The following is an 18,542-nucleotide window of genomic DNA, read 5'->3' on the forward strand; positions in this document are numbered from 1 at the left end:
CAAATCCCTAAAGCTTTAAGCTTCTCTTTGATCCAAGGGATTGCGGGAGATATCCATTTTCGCGTGGCAAATTTTGGGGCTGAGGATGGGGGTTAAGGATGCGCCGAGGAGCCATGTTTATATGGGAGAAGAGTCGTGTGCGAGCGATGTCGCTCCCGGTCCTGCTCCGCGTCCATGATCCTCCGCGCTGCTTTGCATGAACCGTTTCGGAGAGGTGATTTTTGCAGGGTGTACAGACTTTGATAGAAAAATTCCACAAAGGAATAAACCTAGGGGTTCAGCTGGAGAACAGGAGCTGAGGGGAGACCTTCTGATCTCTGAACTGCCTGAAAGGAGCTTGGAGCCAGGGGGGTCGGGCTCTGCTCCCCAGGAACAAGCGCCAGGAGCAGAGGAAACGGCCTCAAGTTGCGCCAGGGGAGGCTGAGGTTGGATGTGGGGAACAATTTCTTCCCCAAAGGGCTGTGGGGCATTGGAACAGGCTGCCCAGGGCAGTGCTGGAGTCACCATCCCTGGAGGGTTGGACAGACGGACATGAGGTTCTCAGGACATGGGGCAGTGCCATGGGTGGGGTATGGGTGGACTCCATAATCTCAAGGCTCTCTTCCAAGTGAAATGATTCCGTGATTCTATGACACCGCTCGTTCTCAGGATTCCGCTGCTCTAGAAGATGGAAACGTCATTGCCATGTGGAAGAGTCAAAAGTGCTTCTGCACTGATCGTGGAAGGAGCACGTACAATGTCCGGGGAACCAGGAGTCCCCCAAACCTTTGGGACGGGCTCTGCAGCTCTGGAAAGGCATCGAAGGGGCAATAAGCTTTTGCATTCCATGTTACATTTTGCCATGTAATAGAGTTCTATTTTTCTAGCAATTGCACGGGTGAATATTATGAAAAAAAATATATATATCACTCCACCAATTTGCGTGGGGTTGGAATGATACAATGGAATAAAACCCAAACAAACAGGGTTGAAGGAAAAAAGAGCAGCTTTCACATGCAGAAGCACAACACGGAGGAGTCAGAGTCCATCGTGAAGTCCATGATGAAGAAACCTCCATCACAACCGTCACTTTTTTTTGCATGCAGATGATATGCTAACAGATGGAGATGAGGTTCTCAGGGACATGGGGTAGCGCCAGTGTTGGATTAACAGCTGGACTCTATGATCTTGAGGGTTTTTTTCAACCAGAATGATTCTAAGCGTGGTTGGTGTCTCATCATGTACCTGTCATGATGCTTCTAGAACACTTTGATCATGATGAAAGCTGCAGCGGGAAAGACCCCAGGAAGGGGATTTTCAGGGGCGAGGAGAAAAATCAAATGTGAAATAAGAAGGTAAGACATAAGTGGTATTTAGAAGAATAGCAGTTTTGTAAGCCCACAATATCTGTATGTAAGAGAAGGGCTGATTTGTATCAGCCACTTACGTGGCTCAAATTGGTATTTACAGTATAAATACTGTAAGGTGCTTGTAGCATCTCTTCTGGTGGCGATCACGGGCAGTGCAAGAATCGTGTTGAACAGGGTCGTGGTTCGGCTGCCGCTGAGCTGTGACATTTGGACAAGCTTGCTTTCAGGCCAGAGCTATTTTAAATTTAAAACCGAACGATGGAACAGCATCGGGCAGACGAAATGCTCAAATAAAGAATAGGAACTGTCTCAAAGGATTATCAAACCTGTCAATCTGCTGATTTCGTCTGTCTGTCAAAAGGTTTGGAAGCTGTGATCCCGGTCTGATCCCTCTGCTCCGGAGATAACTCGGGGTAGGGATGTTAGCACAGGAGGTCGGTGGTTTATCTTGATTTTATTGAGTACTACGGTTACTCTTAATCTTTATTGTGCATCCCCAAATCAGCTTCCTTGGTTAGAAATGCATGTGTTCTGTCCGCGATGAAGTGAGATGAGCTACTTTGACATTTGTGGTTGTGGAAACCTGATTTTTCTAAATAATCTACTTGCAGTCGGCTGTTACTGTCGGAGCAGCTGCAGCTCTCCCTGTGCAGGTGAGAATCGAGGTCCTTGGTGAATGTTTCTTCGTCTCTCAAGGGCTGTTGTTGGTAGGGACTATGGCAAGAAAATTCAAGATTGTAAAATACGTGTGCTCAGAGACAAATATTTGAAGGTGCAGGGAGAAGTCATGCGAGAACTTCCGTCAAACTCCACGTGTTCTTTTGTTACCTGAAGCAAGAAAACAAGATTCTGCGCTTTGCAGATGAGAGTGAAATTTAAAATAGGGGTAAAAATGCAAAACAGACAAAAACCTGCAGTACCTTTTTTATGATTTGAAGTTGAACTACTTTCCCACTATTTTGCTGGAGGTAGTTGTTTGGTCATTTATTTTCTGCAAGGAATAGGTTAGGTATTTATGAATGGCATAAGCAATTTTTAATTTATGTGCCCCTCAGCTCAGGAAAGAGATGGAAGTGCTGGAGCGGGTCCAGAGAAGAGCAACAAGACTGGGGAAGGGACTTGAACACAAGCCCTATGGGGAGAGGCTGAGGGAGCTGGGCTTGTTCAGTCTGGAGAAGAGGAGGCTTAGAGCTGAGCTCAGCACTCTCTAGAACGACCTGAAGGGCAGTTCTAGCCAGGGGGGGATTGGGCTCTTCTCCCAGGCAGTCAGCAATAGGACAAGGGGGCATGGGCTTCAACTCTGCCAGGGGAAATTGAGACTGGAGATTAGAAAGCAATTCTGTGCAGAGAGAGTGGTCGGGCATTGAAATGGCTGCCCAGGGAGGTGCTGGACTCACCGGCCCTGGAGGTTTTTAAACTGAGATTGGCCATGGCACTTAGTGCCATGATCTGGTCAATGGGCTGGAGTTGGACCAAGGGTTGGACTGGATGATCTCTGAGGTCTTTTCCAACCCAGTCCATTCTGTGATTCTGTGTGCATTTTATTTTTTCCATGTATGTTTTTTCCATCCACTGAATTTTGAAGGTCTAATAGTGGAAGCCTACTATTAGATAAGTGTATTAGTAATATCTGAAGTTTTCTATAAAATAGTTCTTTAGGTTTCTGAGCACATCTGCTTTGCACTTGTCTCCCACTTTGAAGCCTTTGGTAGTATATGCTGTGAGAAGTTTTGTTTTGCATGATAAGGATATTGTCAGTGTGTAGCAAATGCTTAGTTTCTCATGTAAATAAGACTTCCAAGCAATACAGTGCTAAAAGTAGCACTCTTCAGTGCAGACACCCAACTGATGCTCCTGGACAACTGTGTTTTAATTAAACCCATCTTAGTATCAATCACAACCAAAGATATTTCCTCTGTTGCAAGGCCTGTCTTGACACTTGAACGTGATGCTCAGCCAGCCTGGTAAATATATTAAAAATACGTTGTACTTTTAATCTGATGTTTGAAAACAGTGTGGCAAGCATAACTACAGGAGGGTGCAGCTATTTCTTCGTTTGGCAGGGTGTAGCTGGAATTTTGCTGTGATTTCACGGCCTTTGCTTACCCTGAACCAGCAGACAAAACTCAGCAGAGCCTGCTGGCCGTTGCTTGGCATCCAGAAGAAATTAGATCAGTCTGAAGGTCTGAGTTGTTTCTATCAGAAATGATAAATAAATGTAGCTTTTATAATCACAGGAAGTAGTTGCTGCAATTCCAAAAGTTATTTTAAGTAAACAGTATTAGGATAATTAACAGAAAAATGGTTTTACAGCTTGCCTTACAACAAACTCCGGAAAGCAAGTTTGAAGTTTAGGAGGACGAGAGATGTTTTCTGTCCTCTAAACCGTCCTGGTTGAGCCAGGGGAGGAGGAAATGAGGTAAGGACGGGCTTTTTTAGGAATTTGGGGTTTGAAATACGAATATGTGTGTGTTTGTGTCTTCTAAATGTTTTGTTTGGCTTTACAGGGTATATATTTATGTGTCTGTGTATGCACACATACATACGCGCACATATACTAATGACCGTGCATATATATATATATATATATATATATATATACACACACCCATACATCTTTCTAACATTTTCATGTTAAAGGGAAGGGTGTAGAGGAGAACATGGACACATATCCGGAGATTCCTGGTGTTGCGGCCTTCACCGTGGAGCATAATAGTATCTACCACAGCTTCTGCTCGGTCGCTTATTCATATCTTGTACTAAATTTGCCTGGTTTTACCTCAGGGGTTTGGAAGAGACTTTTTTTCTCTTTGAACCACATGTAGAGGTGTCTAGGGAAGCCAAAGATGGCTGGGCTTTTACTTCTAGCAAGTAGTACTTCTCGAACAACATCTGAAGATCTTCCATAAAATGTCAAAGAGAGGAAAAAAGCTGATGTAGAGTTTGATTCCAGAGCTTTTCTAGGCTAAAAAGCTAATCCAAAATACTCCTTGAAGACAGGAAATTCAGTTTACTCTGTGAGATAGATGACAATGTATGGGCTAGGTGTGTGGGACCAACAGAAGGTGATCCGAGGGGGAAGGATATATTGCTTCGCATGTAGGGAAACGGGAGCAAAAGTGTAGGAGTTGGGATTGTCTTTTGTTTTGTCTTGCTCTATTATTTTGATTGAGCCTCCTCACTCAAAATATGATGCCTATTTACAGGGAAAAACTGACAGGGCAACTTGTGGGATGGGAAGCTTAGCGTTGAGTTGAAGACTTAACGGAGGGATGTTAGCAAGGAGCTGTCTGATAGCGTAAGCTGACGGCGTTATTCTTCAAGAATACAAATTCTTCCCTCTTAAGGAATGTGCATATGGAGTCTCTCATGCTAAGCATGAATAATTATTCAGGGTAAGCGAGATACCCTGGTTGGTGGAAACTGGGAACCAGGAGCTGCAGCTCATGGGTCTAATAGTGCAGAGCAACAAGGTGCTCGGGGTTTCATCAGAGATGACACAAGAGACGGGCATCAGATGCAGGAACTGTCTTTGCATATTATTGTGCCACATCATGACAGCTCTTCCAAGCGTTTCCCACGGACTAAAACTTGCTGTGGAATGGTGCTATGCCTTCAAGAGGGTTTTTTAGAAATTGTGAGAGATCTACTGAATTACAGTGTATCAGGGTGAAGCCTTTTGGTAGTGAAGACCAGTTGACTGTTCATGTGTATAAACAAAGTGTGTATGAGGATGATGGCAACAGAGAATCCTGATCACCAAAAAATATTTGAGTACATGTTATATCTCCTCTTGTTATACCAATTAGCACAAATAAATCTTTTTGCTGTTTTGATTTACGTTTTACTTTAATTCAGTGCGCAGAATGTCCTACGGTAAATAAGGAAATGAAGGCGAGAATGAAATATGACAGTGCTGACGTAGCTTTGTGTTGTTTTTTGTCTCACGTTTTCATGGTGTTTTCCAGATCTCAACAATATGTTGCCATTGAGCTGTCTACAGTAAAGGCCAGCCCATAGTTGTATATTATTCCTCCTAATCTGCGTTACCTTGTGCTTGTCAAGATAAGTTTATTCCACTCTCAGGCAGCTTAATTGTCCGGCTTTTCTCTGGCCCTTTGGGATTCTGTGGTTTTCTCTTGTCTTCATTAATTTCCACAGTTTGGTGCCACCCGTTATGTAGAGGTCTTCCCTGGCCACTCTTTTCTTGAGATGTGATTTAACCCATCTCTATATTTAATGCGAAGGTGGGGGTTTGGGTTGTAATAATAAACTGCAATAGTGGAAAAAAACCCCATGTTTTGTGGAGTTAATGAGGACTAAATGAAGATGGGCAGGCTGTAGGACTACAGCTGTCTTGCTCTGGAGCATTTCTGGAGGAGTGGTTTCCTTGTGCTGACGTTCAAGGAAGCCTTTTGATGGTGAACTTGCCCTTGTGAAGATCTTCTTCCTCTTCTTGCTCTCCTTCCTCCTCTTCTTGCTCTCCTTCCTCCTCTTCTTGCTCTCCTTCCTCCTCTTCTTGCTCTCCTTCCTCCTCTTCTTGCTTTCCTTCCTCCTCTTCTTGCTCCTCCTCCTTCTCTCAATGGCAGACCAGGTGACTTTCTAAGGTGCCTTCAAAGCCACTTTGCTGGGGTTCAGCAATAGAGATGCTGTCACTGGCTTCCAAACATTCAAATGACAGTGATGTTTTCTTCATCCAGAGTAGTTGAGCATGCTGGCATCTGTGACTGAAGGCAGGTTAATTTTTTTAAATTTTATTTAACTTTTTTTTCTAGTTGTTTTCAAACACTGTCACTAATTCTGATTTCAAACTGCTTGTAAGGCTGATTGATCTGTAATTTTTGAGGCCATTCCAGAGCAATTCCTACTCCTCCCTCTAGCTGGTTTAGATGGAAAAGGGGATATTTTCCCTTGTAGATTTTCAGTAAATGAAACATTGAGACTTCTTGGAAACTGGGGAATAGGAAAATGCTGCGGACATGCTACCACACCTCAAACTCTACCTGTAAGATACCCGCCAGCTACCGGGTGAGAAGCAGTCGGGGCAACATATTTCACAGAATCCCAGAATGTCAGGGGTTGGAAGGGACCTGGAAAGCTCATCCAGGTCAATCCCCCCATGGAGCAGGAACACCCAGCTGAGGTTCCACAGGAAGGTGTCCAGGCGGGTTTGAATGTCTGCAGAGAAGGAGACTCCACAACCTCCCTGGGCAGCCTGGGCCAGGCTCTGCCACCCTCACCAGGAACAAGTTTCTTCTCACGTTTAAGTGGAACCTTTTGTGTTCCATTTTGAACCCATTACCCCTTGTGTTATCATTGTTTGTCACCGAGAAGAGCCTGGCTCCATCCTCCTGACACTCCCCCTTTCCATATTGATCCCCATGGATGAGTCCCCCCTCAGTCTCCTCTTCTCCAGCTCCAGAGCCCCAGCTCCCTCGGCCTTTCCTCACATGGGAGATGCTCCACTCCCTTCAGCATCTTTGTTGCCCTGCGCTGGACTCTCTCCAGCAGTTCCCTGTCCTTCTGGAACTGAGGGGCCACAACTGGACACAATATTCCAGATGCATTCAGTTCAGTTTGGTAAAATAAACAGGAATTGTTCCTGCCGGCCTGTTTTGGCTCCCTTGCTGCATCCCCAGCCGTACCACCCCGTGTCATTGATATTCCAGGAGGGTGCGCAGCCGCTCGCAGGGAGCGAGATCCTTGGGGCTCCGGGGGGAAATTGCCGGCTTTTCACTTGCAAACCACCAAGCAAAGCTGAGTGCCGCCGTGAAAACACGAAAGCGGGGGATTTTTATCGTGGCAAAATTGGATTACTTGCTCCCCTCCTTCCGAAAAGAAGTCTGCTGTGTTCTGAAACACCAGGCTTGGTTTTTATAAGCAATTAAAGGTCCACTAATGTCCTTCTGTGAGTCTGTACTTTGGCTTATGTAAAATCTAATAATTTTATTCTTTTCCTTAAGCAGCCTTTAATGAAGATTAACATGCCATTGCACTTTTATCAGTTACGTTGCAGACGGAAATGCGCTGGTCACATGCGGATTGATCTGTGTCAAATAATAGCAAAAATCAATACTTTTATTGCTTTTAAAAAACAATATATCTACAGAAACACTTGTTTGCATTGAGTAACTCCCATGTTTTATTGAGTCTGTCTCTGAGGTTCCGGGGAGTGGGTTGTCCAGAGTGAAGATGTGAAGCCATTGGTAAGCCCAGCTTTAAACCCCAGACTATTTGAGCATCCACGTGGTTCCTCCTGTTGCATTTTAATGTTATCATTTGAATGCAGAGGCCTGTGTAAGATCTTTTTATTGCCTAAAAAGAGAGGGGAAGCTGAGCTGCTGGGGTTCCAGCTGGGCCCGTCTGTGCCTGCCGGCTGGCATCACCCCAGGAATTGCTATTCCTCCTTTTGCATCTTGGCTGTATTTAAAGTTTCATCTCTGGTGCCTTCTCAAAAACTCTTTTTGGGATGCTTGGAGGTGATGGAATCCAAGCGGCTGCTTTGTGTGCCTCGTATCTAGAGCCTGAAGGTGGTCAGGGCTTCTTTCCCCAGGTTTTAGCCCTGCGACAGTCACCCCAGCGATGTGATTCACCTTAGCGTAGGACCTCGTAGAAAGCAAAGTTTCTCTGTTTAAATCCTTCACCATTATACTTTGAATTCCTTTCACTCAACCGAGCTGTCAGAGAGTTGCTAAGCAACTTCTTCCCGTATTGCTGTGGCGTTTCTCTCCTTTCCCGGTGCTTTTGGGGACTTGAGAGGGTCTTTTCCAGCCTGACAACCGGGTGATAATTCCCATCATCTTGCTGCGAGGGGGCAGGATGGTGTTGGGAACACAAAGCTGATTTCACCTAACTCCTCATCAAAATTGCCTCTCGCACTGCTTGGGTTCCTCGTGAGCTCGTAGAGCCAGTTTCAAACCCCAATTTCCTCAGTTTAACTGCAATTAAAGCACTTTTGCTCTGTACACCACAGCACTGTGGGACTTGAAAAACCTCTTCCAGTGTCAGAAATAGGGAAACTCAGGTTTTATCGCACAGCAAAATAACGTGACGAGAGAGCGTTACATTATGGCAAGCTGCGATTTCCAGGCAGAACGTCCTGATTTTATTCGTTTTTAAGCTTTACAGCATATTGGGTGAACCTGAGCACTTAGACTTGGCTTCACTTTTAGCAAAGTGAATTTGAAAAAGTGCCAATTTTTAGTTTTTATTTCCATATATTTTAAAACTTGTCAGTCTTCCGATGGTCACTAAGAGGAGTCTCCTTGTTCTCCGCACTTCTCTGCACGTTGCTTTGCACAAAACCTTGATAAGCCAGAAATACTGTCTCTGTCCTTGCTCTTTTTTAGCTTCGTGCTCTTGCGTCGATGTTCTGGATTTAGTCTTTGGAGTTCCAAAGGTCTGAACTTTGCCTTGATGAAGTGCTGTTTATTTATGAGCACTGACATATGTATTAAATGATTCACTGTAGATGACAAAACGGCGGCTATTCATCATGTAATTTTTAATTGTAAAAAAATGCAATTGAGGAAAAACAAAGTAAAGAGAGAAGAATCTTGTCATCAGCTTCTGGGGTTGATGTTCTTCCTCTGTCTCTATCCTGATGACGTTTTTTTGCAGTGGGATGTAGGCACCTTTAAATAGTCTGTTTAAAATATAATTGGGAAGCGCTCAGCTACAATATCGTAGTTCATTTGCGCAGAATTTGCATATAACATGCGGATGGAAAAATACCGTCATAGTGACTGGTGGATTTATGGTGCTTTGGTGCATATGGCCCTGGAAGCTGATTTTCAGGTGACTGTGTTTATCAGTTGCCTGGCAATATATGATTTACAGGTGCTATGAATGACGCCAGCATTTACAGGTATGTTGTTTGGAGTTAAATGCTGTTCTGGGAAACTGGACTCGGTTATATGTTTTTTCTCATGAAAAATGTTGAACTAGTTTCCAGTTTCAGGCTCCTTGCTCGATTGTGACCATCCATGGTCAGGCTGGAGAGTTGGGCAGGGAAAAATCTAATGAACTATAACAAGGGCAAGTGTAAAGTCTTGTATCTGGGCAGGAACAACCCCAGGTTCCAGTATAAGTTGGGGAATGACCCCCAAGTCCTGTTCCATGTGTGCCTGGAAGGAGTTTGGAGCAGCACCTGAAATATTTTGGGGTGGTTCCCGGTCCTTGGGTCATTTCCAGTTTCAGTTTTTGATGGTGAGCGCCACTGATTAGTTTATACCTCGAGAGACGGGAAGGCACATCCACGCTTTGCAAAGACAGTCTGATGTTATTTAACACCTTCTGCGGCCACAGAGTCTGTCCTGTGTCTCTCTGCGGTGACTATGGAAAAAAACTTATGATGTTCTGACTTTTTTAAAAAATAAATAAAAAGGGAAAGGTGTTTTGCAAGCGCTGAGCCTCCATCGGGGATATCCAGAAGCATCTGTGCCTTAGCTGGGAGGGAAAATGCGACTACAACAGATTGTACGTGCTGCTCTTCTTCCCCATAGCCCGTCTCCTCTCTCAACGGTGTTTTTCTAGCTGCTGCTTCTCGGTCAGAGGTTTCTGAAGCTCTCCTGGTCTTAAACACAACCTGCTTCCACAGCTGCCCTCCCAGTTCGGGTTTTGGGGGCAAAACCTGCGCGATAGGGTACGATATCAGATAGGGTATGGTGTAGGGCTCTGGGATCAAACCATACCAATGCAAATGTTCAAGTGCTGTGGCTTTCTGCATCACAAGTCCCATTTTCTCCTCCTCGATCCCTGAGGATTAACCCTGCTAAGCAGGAGGGAACAGGCAGTTAGGAAACGTCCCGACTGCATGAAAAATATCCCCGATAGAAATGCTGAACTTGTACAACTGATCACAAAAAAGCTACGGGTGAAATGAGCCACTTCGTTAGCTTTTAGCATTGATTTTAACTGATGATTTTTGGCTCGGTTGTCGCTGTCGTTTCAGCCATGCATGGGGCTGGGATTGCTCCTCCTGTGGTTTTGAGGAACATCTCTGCACTTATTCTATTGTTTAAGTGTTACTGGGTTAATGAAGGAAGATTTCGTCTCTCTCTAGCTCGTCTCCAAAATAAGGAGGCCCCTTTAAATTGTTTTGTGCTTTAATTGCACAGAAACAGCAGAGGTGCATATGGCAAATGTTACTTTGCTGACACATTAGCAGCAGGTCCCTGGCATCTCACCTCCTTGGCTTCTGTGTAGCTGAGTTGTTTTGTTTTAATTTCAACCTAAGTGGCACACGAAGTAGCTCCTGTCACAGCTTTTTGGATGAAAAATGACTTGGATGTGACCCTGGGGGCTCTGGATTGCTGCAGGGACATCCAGCAACCTCTTCCCGACCGTTCCTGCTCCCCCTTCCCTCTGCCAGGATGAATTTGGCCAAAATTGCTGCTTGGCCAAACTTGTGGGGAGCAAGGAGAGGTCTCCAGGTGAAAGCTGGAGACCATTGTTTGGGGACATGGATTCATTATAGTTGTATTTGCAGCTTGAGGTGGGGGGGGTTATGGTGGGCTCTGTCATTTCATTTTTGTACATTTTTTTCAAGGATTTTCCCAGTCAACCAACTGGAGAGCTTTTTATTGTCAACCTGTTAGGATAGATCAGTGGGTCTAAAGTGGGATGAGACCCTGAAAGTATAAAATTACAGATTGCATAGTCCCAGAATGTCAGGGGTTGGAAGGGCCCTGGAAAGCTCATCCAGGTCAATCCCCCCATGGAGCAGGAACACCCAGCTGAGGTTCCACAGGAAGGTGTCCAGGCGGGTTTGAATGTCTGCAGAGAAGGAGACTCCACAACCTCCCTGGGCAGCCTGGGCCAGGCTCTGACACCCTCACCATGAAGAAGTTTCTTCTCAAATTTAAGTGGAACCTCTTGTGTTCCAGTTTGCACCCATTACCCCTTGTCCTATCATTGCTTGTCAATGAGAAGAGCCTGGCTCCATCCTCCTGACACTCCCCCTTTCCATATTGATCCCCATGAATGAGTCCCCCCTCAGTCTCCTCTTCTCCAGCTCCAGAGCCCCAGCTCCCTCAGCCTTTCCTCACACGGGAGATGCTCCACTCCCTTCAGCATCTTGGTGGCTGCGCTGGACTCTCTCCAGCAGTTCCCTGTCCTTCTGGAACTGAGGGGCCACAACTGGACACAATATTCCAGGTGTGGTCTCCCCAGGGCAGAGCAGAGGGGCAGGAGAACCTCTCTTGAACCTCTTCACGTTTTTAGGAAAGACTTGTTGAGGGACGGGGCAGTCGTAAAAAAGAATGGAGATCAAAGTCAACATTTCCATCTGGAAGAACATCCCCCATCACTGGTGGAAAGAGAGCAGGAGGGATTTAGGAGAATGAAGCTGCTTTTTCAGAGTGTGGTTATTATCTCTCAAGGTTTTCCTCCAAAGCAAATGGGTTTGTTGGTGGCGTTGCTACAGCTATAATTTTATTTCAATCTTAATTTAAAAATTTTATCTTAATCTAATTCTGAATGACAGGGTCGATTGGCTCGGTGTAATGGTTGCATCTTTAAATTATTTTTAGTAAGGCAAAGCAAGGGGAATTGGTTCTCAAAAGGGAGATGATTCTCAGACATGTACAAAACATTGTATAAATCGCTGTTCCTGTACCTCAGGGCTTTTTGCTGTGTCTTGCTCAGTAAACCATATCTTGGTCTTAAACCATGAGGACAGAAATAAAATTAAATAGGAGGGGTTATTTTTGGCTTGGTTCATACTTCAGAGGTACTTGGGCACCCCACCCGTTACAGTAAGTGCTGGAGATTATGCTTAGATATACAAAAAGGAGAATTTAACTTGGCTTTTCTGCTGTGCTGTCCGTTATCACCCCAGTTTGCTGACTGGGTGCCATCACCAGCGCCACCTTTCCAAAATCCCTTTGGAAATAAATCCCAAACCAATCGTTCTTCTGTGCAATTTGAGTTTTAGGGAGTGACCTCAAGCCGCCTAAAGTCAGTGGAAAAGGTCTCATTGCTTTTCATTGTGTCCCTCACGCTGGTTTCTGTTGGGTTTTCACTTATCCAGTGCTGACTATGACCCAGAAGAGAAGTTTATATATAATATTGAGTAATGGGCAGAGATACTTCAGTGACCCACCAGCTTGGAAACGTGTTCAATACACACATCTGAATATTTTGTGTGTGCTGTGGAAATACCTACTGCAATTCCATAATGTCCTTGCAACAGCTACAGCCATCCCTTGTATCGAAGCAGGAGATATTTAAGGTCTTCTCAGCTTATTGTCATGTAATCTTATTTTTAATGAAAAACACGTGTTCTTTCTTTTCCGCAAAGGGAAAGTATGTAGGATGAATGTCCTGATTCTTAGGAAATTCTAGTTGAGTAGCACCACCTGCTATGGTAAAGAGGAGCTGGGGTAACGCTCCTGTTTAGAAAGATGCTGTGCAGGTTGAATACGTAAATATATTGCATGAAAATTTTGCTTTCTCACCAGAAACATACCCTGTCCAGTGTGTTTTTCCTCTGTGAGCAAAGGAAAAAATACCCTGCAGTATTGTGGGCCCAGCATTTCAAAGTCTTGTCTGTCTTCAATATTTTGTCTATTAATTCTCCTAGAAAGAGGGAGAAAACATATATATGCTAGAACTACTTTCTGTAATGGTGGTGGTAATTTTTCTATCGCTACTTATGTTTGAGTTTTAAAAAAACAATTCATTTTATTTGGAAACGGCAAAAATTACAGGCCCTGTGACTGATTTATCTTGCTCCTGGGTTGCTGGGCTTTTCACAGTGGTGTTACTTAAACTCCAGCTTATGTGGATGAAGAAGAAAGTCGCAATGTGATTCCCCTTCCCTTCCTCATTTGTATTTTCCTGTGTGATGTGTGAAATCTCTTCCCAGGTGCTCACTGGTGGTATTTCTCCTTATGAGAACACGTTCCCTAAAAGTATTGCCTTGCTTTTAAGAGCTGTTTTCTTTGGAAATCACTTGCTGCTCCAATACATCAAACCCCACGTATTGAATCAGCAGAAATGCTGATTGCAAACAAAAGGGAAGAAAATAAGAGGCTAATTTTGCTGATAAAAAAGGTGAGATAAGCCTCAGCGGAGCAAAGTCTGTCCTGTAACAACCAATAACCTGATGATATAAATTAGGAACATTAATTCAAACCAGGCTCTCCCTGCTGGGAAAAAGAGGGAGATGAATTGCTGTGGTTTTTCTATCAGGTCTCTTTAGCTGTCAAATTGCAATATTCTTGTTTACTCTTTATAAAGTGATGGCTTAAAATACGATCTTTCTGAACACGGCTTTCCAAGAGAGGGTACAGGCCGTCCCGCCACCCGACTGGGCAACTGGGCTGGTTGAGTTTGATGATGTGTTTTTATTTTTAGGTACTTTTTAGCCTGAGTAAGATGCTAGAAAACGTTTTTCTCTGCGTTTCCTTGCGTGTTATTGATTTTTACAGCAGCACCGCGGTCATTTTTCTCCCTTTCAGGCGGTTGCTGCTGCCTTGGCCTAGCAGGCCGGAGCAGCGTGGCTCCAGTGGGGTGCTGAGGTGTGGGCAGAAACACACAAATTCTGCATCGCAAAGACAAACGAGGGGAGAAAACGCTTAATTTCATGGCTATCGGTACCAAGAGACGGGAGCGTGTTCTGCCTGTGGGTTCAAAGCATCACCCCTCACTTTGATTTTCCTATTTTTCCTATTTACCCCAGAGCGTTTGCAACCCTTGTTCTGCCGTAACTTCGCCTTGGTCATTTAGCAAATCAGTGGCTTAATTTTCATTATAACTACGCTCTTCACCAGCAGCGCCAGTTCGAATAAGTCGAAGAAGGAGATCATTTTTTTCCTGCCCTCCTTGGTGCGCTTCGAAGGTTAAAAACTCCATCTTTTTGGCTCAAAAATGCCAAAAGGCATTTTTTTCTGGCAGAAGTAGTGGAGGGTGGCTGAGGAACAGGGACTCCCAGGTGCTGATTTTCATTGACCCTCATGGGGGGCAAATTCAGCTTTCCAGTTTGTCTTTCTTCTTTTTTTTTGGAGCGGGGGGGGAATAAAATGGAAATCAAACAGGCCTCTTCCTTATAAGATACAAATATGATTAATAGCACTAAGTTAAATACTTGGGTTGTGCTTGGACTAGGTTGTATTATAGGAAAAAACAGTGTGTTTTTCCTGTCTGTCAGGCTCTTCTCAGTGACAACCAATGGTAGGACAAGGGGCAATGGGTGCAAACTGGAACACAGGAGATTCCACTTAAACTTGAGAAGAAACTTGTTCCTGGTGAGGGTGGCAGAGCCTGGCCCAGGCTGCCCAGGGAGGTTGTGGAGTCTCCTTCTCTGCAGACATTCAAACCCGCCTGGACACCTTCCTGTGGAACCTCAGCTGGGTGTTCCTGCTCCATGGGGGGATTGACCTGGATGAGCTTTCCAGGTCCCTTCCAACCCCTGACATTCTGGGATTAAGGTTTTTTTCATGGTTGCACGAAGCTCATTGCTTTGATCTCTTGAGCTTTTAGCCTGGTTTCCCTGTGTGGTCGACACAGAAGGAAACTTTTAGATGTGTCTGCAGGCTGAAGAACATGAAAGATTGGTTGTCTCAGTGCAGTAAAGCTGGAAACAAAAAAACCTGTGTTAACAGAAGAATTAACCAACATTTATTGTAAAAGAGTGGAGATCCTCCATTTGCTGTGAAGTGTTTGGTTTTTGGCTGCGGAAGCGAAATGTGTTTTGTCAAGGATGCTCCTTGGATGTGACTGTCAGAAATAAGAGGTGAGGGGATGACGGGCGAATTAATGAAGCGTTGAAAGAGCCGGTGAAAGATAAAGCACAATATAGGCACACCTCAAAAAAAAATGCTTAAGTTTCCCAACAGCAATTTCTCTTCTAATTTGAGCTCCCCTTTTTTTAGCTTAGAAGAAACTTGGGGTACAAACTACAGCATCTGAGAACATCTGTAGTCTTCTGACCTGCACATAAAATGTTAATCTTAAGCTTGCTGCGTTTAATTTGGGGGTGGTATAGACACTTTTGATCTGCCGGAGAGATTTTTCTCACCAGCGTTTTGCAGATGGGAGCCTGCAAATTGCCTCTGAGATCTCGATAATTAACGGTGGTGGGTGGTGAACACGAACTGCAAATGGTTTGAGGCTTTTCTTTTTAATTTTTTTTTTATTTTTTTTAAAATTATTATTATTTTTGGCTTCTAAAAATCTGTATGCCCCCAAAACACTCAGGAAGACAAAAGGGAAGATTGTATTTGTGAGAAAGTGGGGGAGGAGGCGTAACAGATGCTGTTATTTTGCTGCCGTTCAGAGGGCTGCGTTTCACATCCCTGAATCTCCGCTGGTACCTGAACCTTTGGTCCTCGGGCAGGACGGTGTGAGGCTGGGGAGCATCACGGGGCTGCATATCTCCGATTTTGTCGCTCTTTAAATTAATGCTGCTTTTCTCCCACTCTTTTTAATTTTTTTTTAATTTGTTTTAAATCCTCTGCTAATTCTGGGCAGTGTTAGGCATTGTATGGAAGTGCTGCCCGTCTCACCACACTGTATTTACAGCACTCCAAGAAACGTGCCTGGAAATGTGTGTTGGACTTACCTTGGAGGTCATTTTGGAGTCGCTTTCTCAGCCCAGTTTCTTGGCAGCAGGAGGAGTTGCCTCCATAAGGCAAGAATTAGTTGTGTAGCTGGTTCAGGTACTGCTGTGATTACTGTTCTTTAATGTAAAAAGTGGAGCTTCCAGTCCTGTATTCCCATTTTTTTCCTTTAATCGCAGCGTGCCTTTGAATGTTGATCATATTTTTAGTAAGGTTGGCGTGTGCTACCAAGATACAGTTTTCCTTCCCAAAGAGCTTTATCCTTCTGCGTTCACGTTCTGCATCTCTTTGCTCCCAATTGCTTCTGGGTGATGGGACCATCGCCCTCCTGGGTGCTAATCAACAACTAAGTATTTTGCAATTTGTTTTGCTGCATGTTGGTTGTGTATAAGGCCTTGCAAATAAGAAAAAATAATCCTCTCCCCAAAACCAACCTACTGCTACGTTAAGAGTAGCATTTGGTTTTTATTACTAAGCGGCTGTTTGCCTTTTGTTAAATGGTCCCTGCTGAGAGACAGAAAAAGAAAGAGGAAAAAATAGTTGAATGTGGCAGTGGCGTAATTCATTCAACAGGTACTTGTGTGGGTGCAGTTTGGCTGTTCTGGGACAGAGGTGCAGGGTTTGTGGTTTGCAGTGATTCCCCATGTCCCGCCTTCACACCTCCTTGTCTTTTTTGGGGTGACACTGGGTCTCCCCTTGCTCTTTTCCATCTGCTTTTCTCTGGGATGATAGAACTGCTTATATTTTAAATCAGAAATGAAAATTACTGTTTGCAGGCTCCGCTTACCTCGAACCTCCTGCTTTTATTTGAAATTTGAAACTGGGAATCTGGGGCCAAAAACTCGATTATCCCGCCCCCCCTCATTTCAGCTGGTCTATTAAAATCTACTGTCTTTAAGCAAATTTGCATCCTGTAAGAAAATCAACACCTGTGTTTCTTTTCCAGCCCACTTAGCAGTTCCCTTTCCCAGTCTGCTGTTATTCCTCCATCGGATTAAAATGGTTTGAAGAACAGCCTTGGCGGTTGCTTGGGGAGGCAGAAAGCTCCCCTAGCTTTTTGCTGCAAAACCTAGGTTGGGAAATATACTGAACATCAAGAAAAAGGAACATGGAGGTGTGAATGAGAGAGCTGGCTGCTTGGGACAGGGATTGAGTGTATATATGTTGTACACTTTGAGTGAAATGCCCCCGTTGAATGGAGAAAAACACTTTTCCGTGCAGAGGAAGACAGAAGGTGGGAGCTGGTCTTCTCCCTGTTGTTTTACATGACATCTGGATTGTTCAGGGAGTCTTATTCCATCTTAAAATGGGGATAGTTGCCTTTTTGAGCAGTGGACGTTTTATGGATCCCGCAGAGTAATGATCACGTAGAAAAAAGATAATACAGCAGGCTATTGCTTTTCACATCTATTAACATAAGGTCTTTAATTGATTTAGGGGGAGTATTTTGTCTGAACACTTGCAATTAGCAGCTCTTAATCACTAAAGCACTTTGTAAGAAATCTGGCTTGATAGGTAGATTGGTAGAAGGAACAGGAGGAGCAGATAATTGCTGGTTTATTTCCTTCCCCCAAAAACCCCTGTGTTCTGTGGGAATGACTGGATGGGTGGGAAAAATATCTGTGCTGTGCTGCTTCCTTCAAGCCAAGGATTAAAGAATAGGATCAGTCTACCTATATCATGATCTACCTATATCAGATGTTTGTTGAATATGGTTTTAACCACCTGAGATGATGGAGATGGCCTGTGCTCTTGTACTTCAGAAACCCTATTATTTGTCTTCTTGGAGGTTTAGAAGTTACCTTTCGTTCACGGTTTTTCTCTCTCTTCTCCCATCTTTAGGTGAAAGGGTCTTGGCAACAGGGCGAGAAGGTGGATTATTTTTCGAATGATGAGCGTGCGCCTCTAGAGATGATTTGTGGTTGGGTCCAGCTGGAGCTGTCTGAATGAAGCTATGGGCTGTGCCTCTGCCAAGCATGTTTCTACTGTTCAAAACGAAGAGGAAACTCAGAAGGGGAAGAACTATCAGAACGGAGATGTGTTTGGTGGTAAGTGTTGCCTGATTGCATCCTTCTCCCAGCATTGTGAATGTTCTGGGAGATATATTTGGGAACCTTATTCTTTTGCAAAGTATAAAGGAAGGAGGATGTTAAAATCGCGCTGATAGTGCAGTTGGCCCCTCCAAGGGACAGGACAGTGACAGCAGAAACAGGGGTTGGGGTGAAATGCTTAGTGGAAAATGAACATTTGAAGTGATGTACAGTAAGCACTGGCTTTAAGTCTGCACATCCTGGAACAGTTCGAAGACAACGAGTTGCACAACCCCTTCATAGTTATCTATGTGTCTCTGTTATATATTTGTCATTAGGTACCAAAATAATTGACTCATTTCCTAAAAATAAAAGTCTATTCAGTAAGAAGAATAATTCCTCAATACTGCTGTCCTTTAAAGCAATAAAACATCAGTTCTGAAGTCCTGTAGCAAGCAGGGTTTGGAGAAAAACTAGAAATAACCTTCTGCAAGGGATTCAGTGGCGCTGGGAAGCTCTGAACGTGGGATGGAAACATCTGCTTCACTGAGTGGGAAGACCGGTCAGTGATCCAGGTATTTTCACTTCTGCATCAGGAA

General features: G+C 44.3%; 1 protein-coding gene across 1 annotated transcript in view; it reads left to right on the plus strand.

Moving 5' to 3' along the window:
- The window catches only part of C6H1orf21 (chromosome 6 C1orf21 homolog), a 108,923-nt gene that overhangs the window by 26,695 nt on the left and 63,686 nt on the right, over positions 1-18,542 (plus strand). The window contains exon 2 of the mRNA XM_065842655.2: positions 17,756-17,961. Coding sequence (XP_065698727.1) covers positions 17,868-17,961 — 94 coding nt within the window. The 5' untranslated portion in view covers positions 17,756-17,867. The remainder of the gene's footprint in view (positions 1-17,755; positions 17,962-18,542) is intronic.

Source organism: Patagioenas fasciata, chromosome 6 (genome assembly GCF_037038585.1).
Source record: "Patagioenas fasciata isolate bPatFas1 chromosome 6, bPatFas1.hap1, whole genome shotgun sequence".
NCBI classification, from domain to species: domain Eukaryota; kingdom Metazoa; phylum Chordata; class Aves; order Columbiformes; family Columbidae; genus Patagioenas; species Patagioenas fasciata.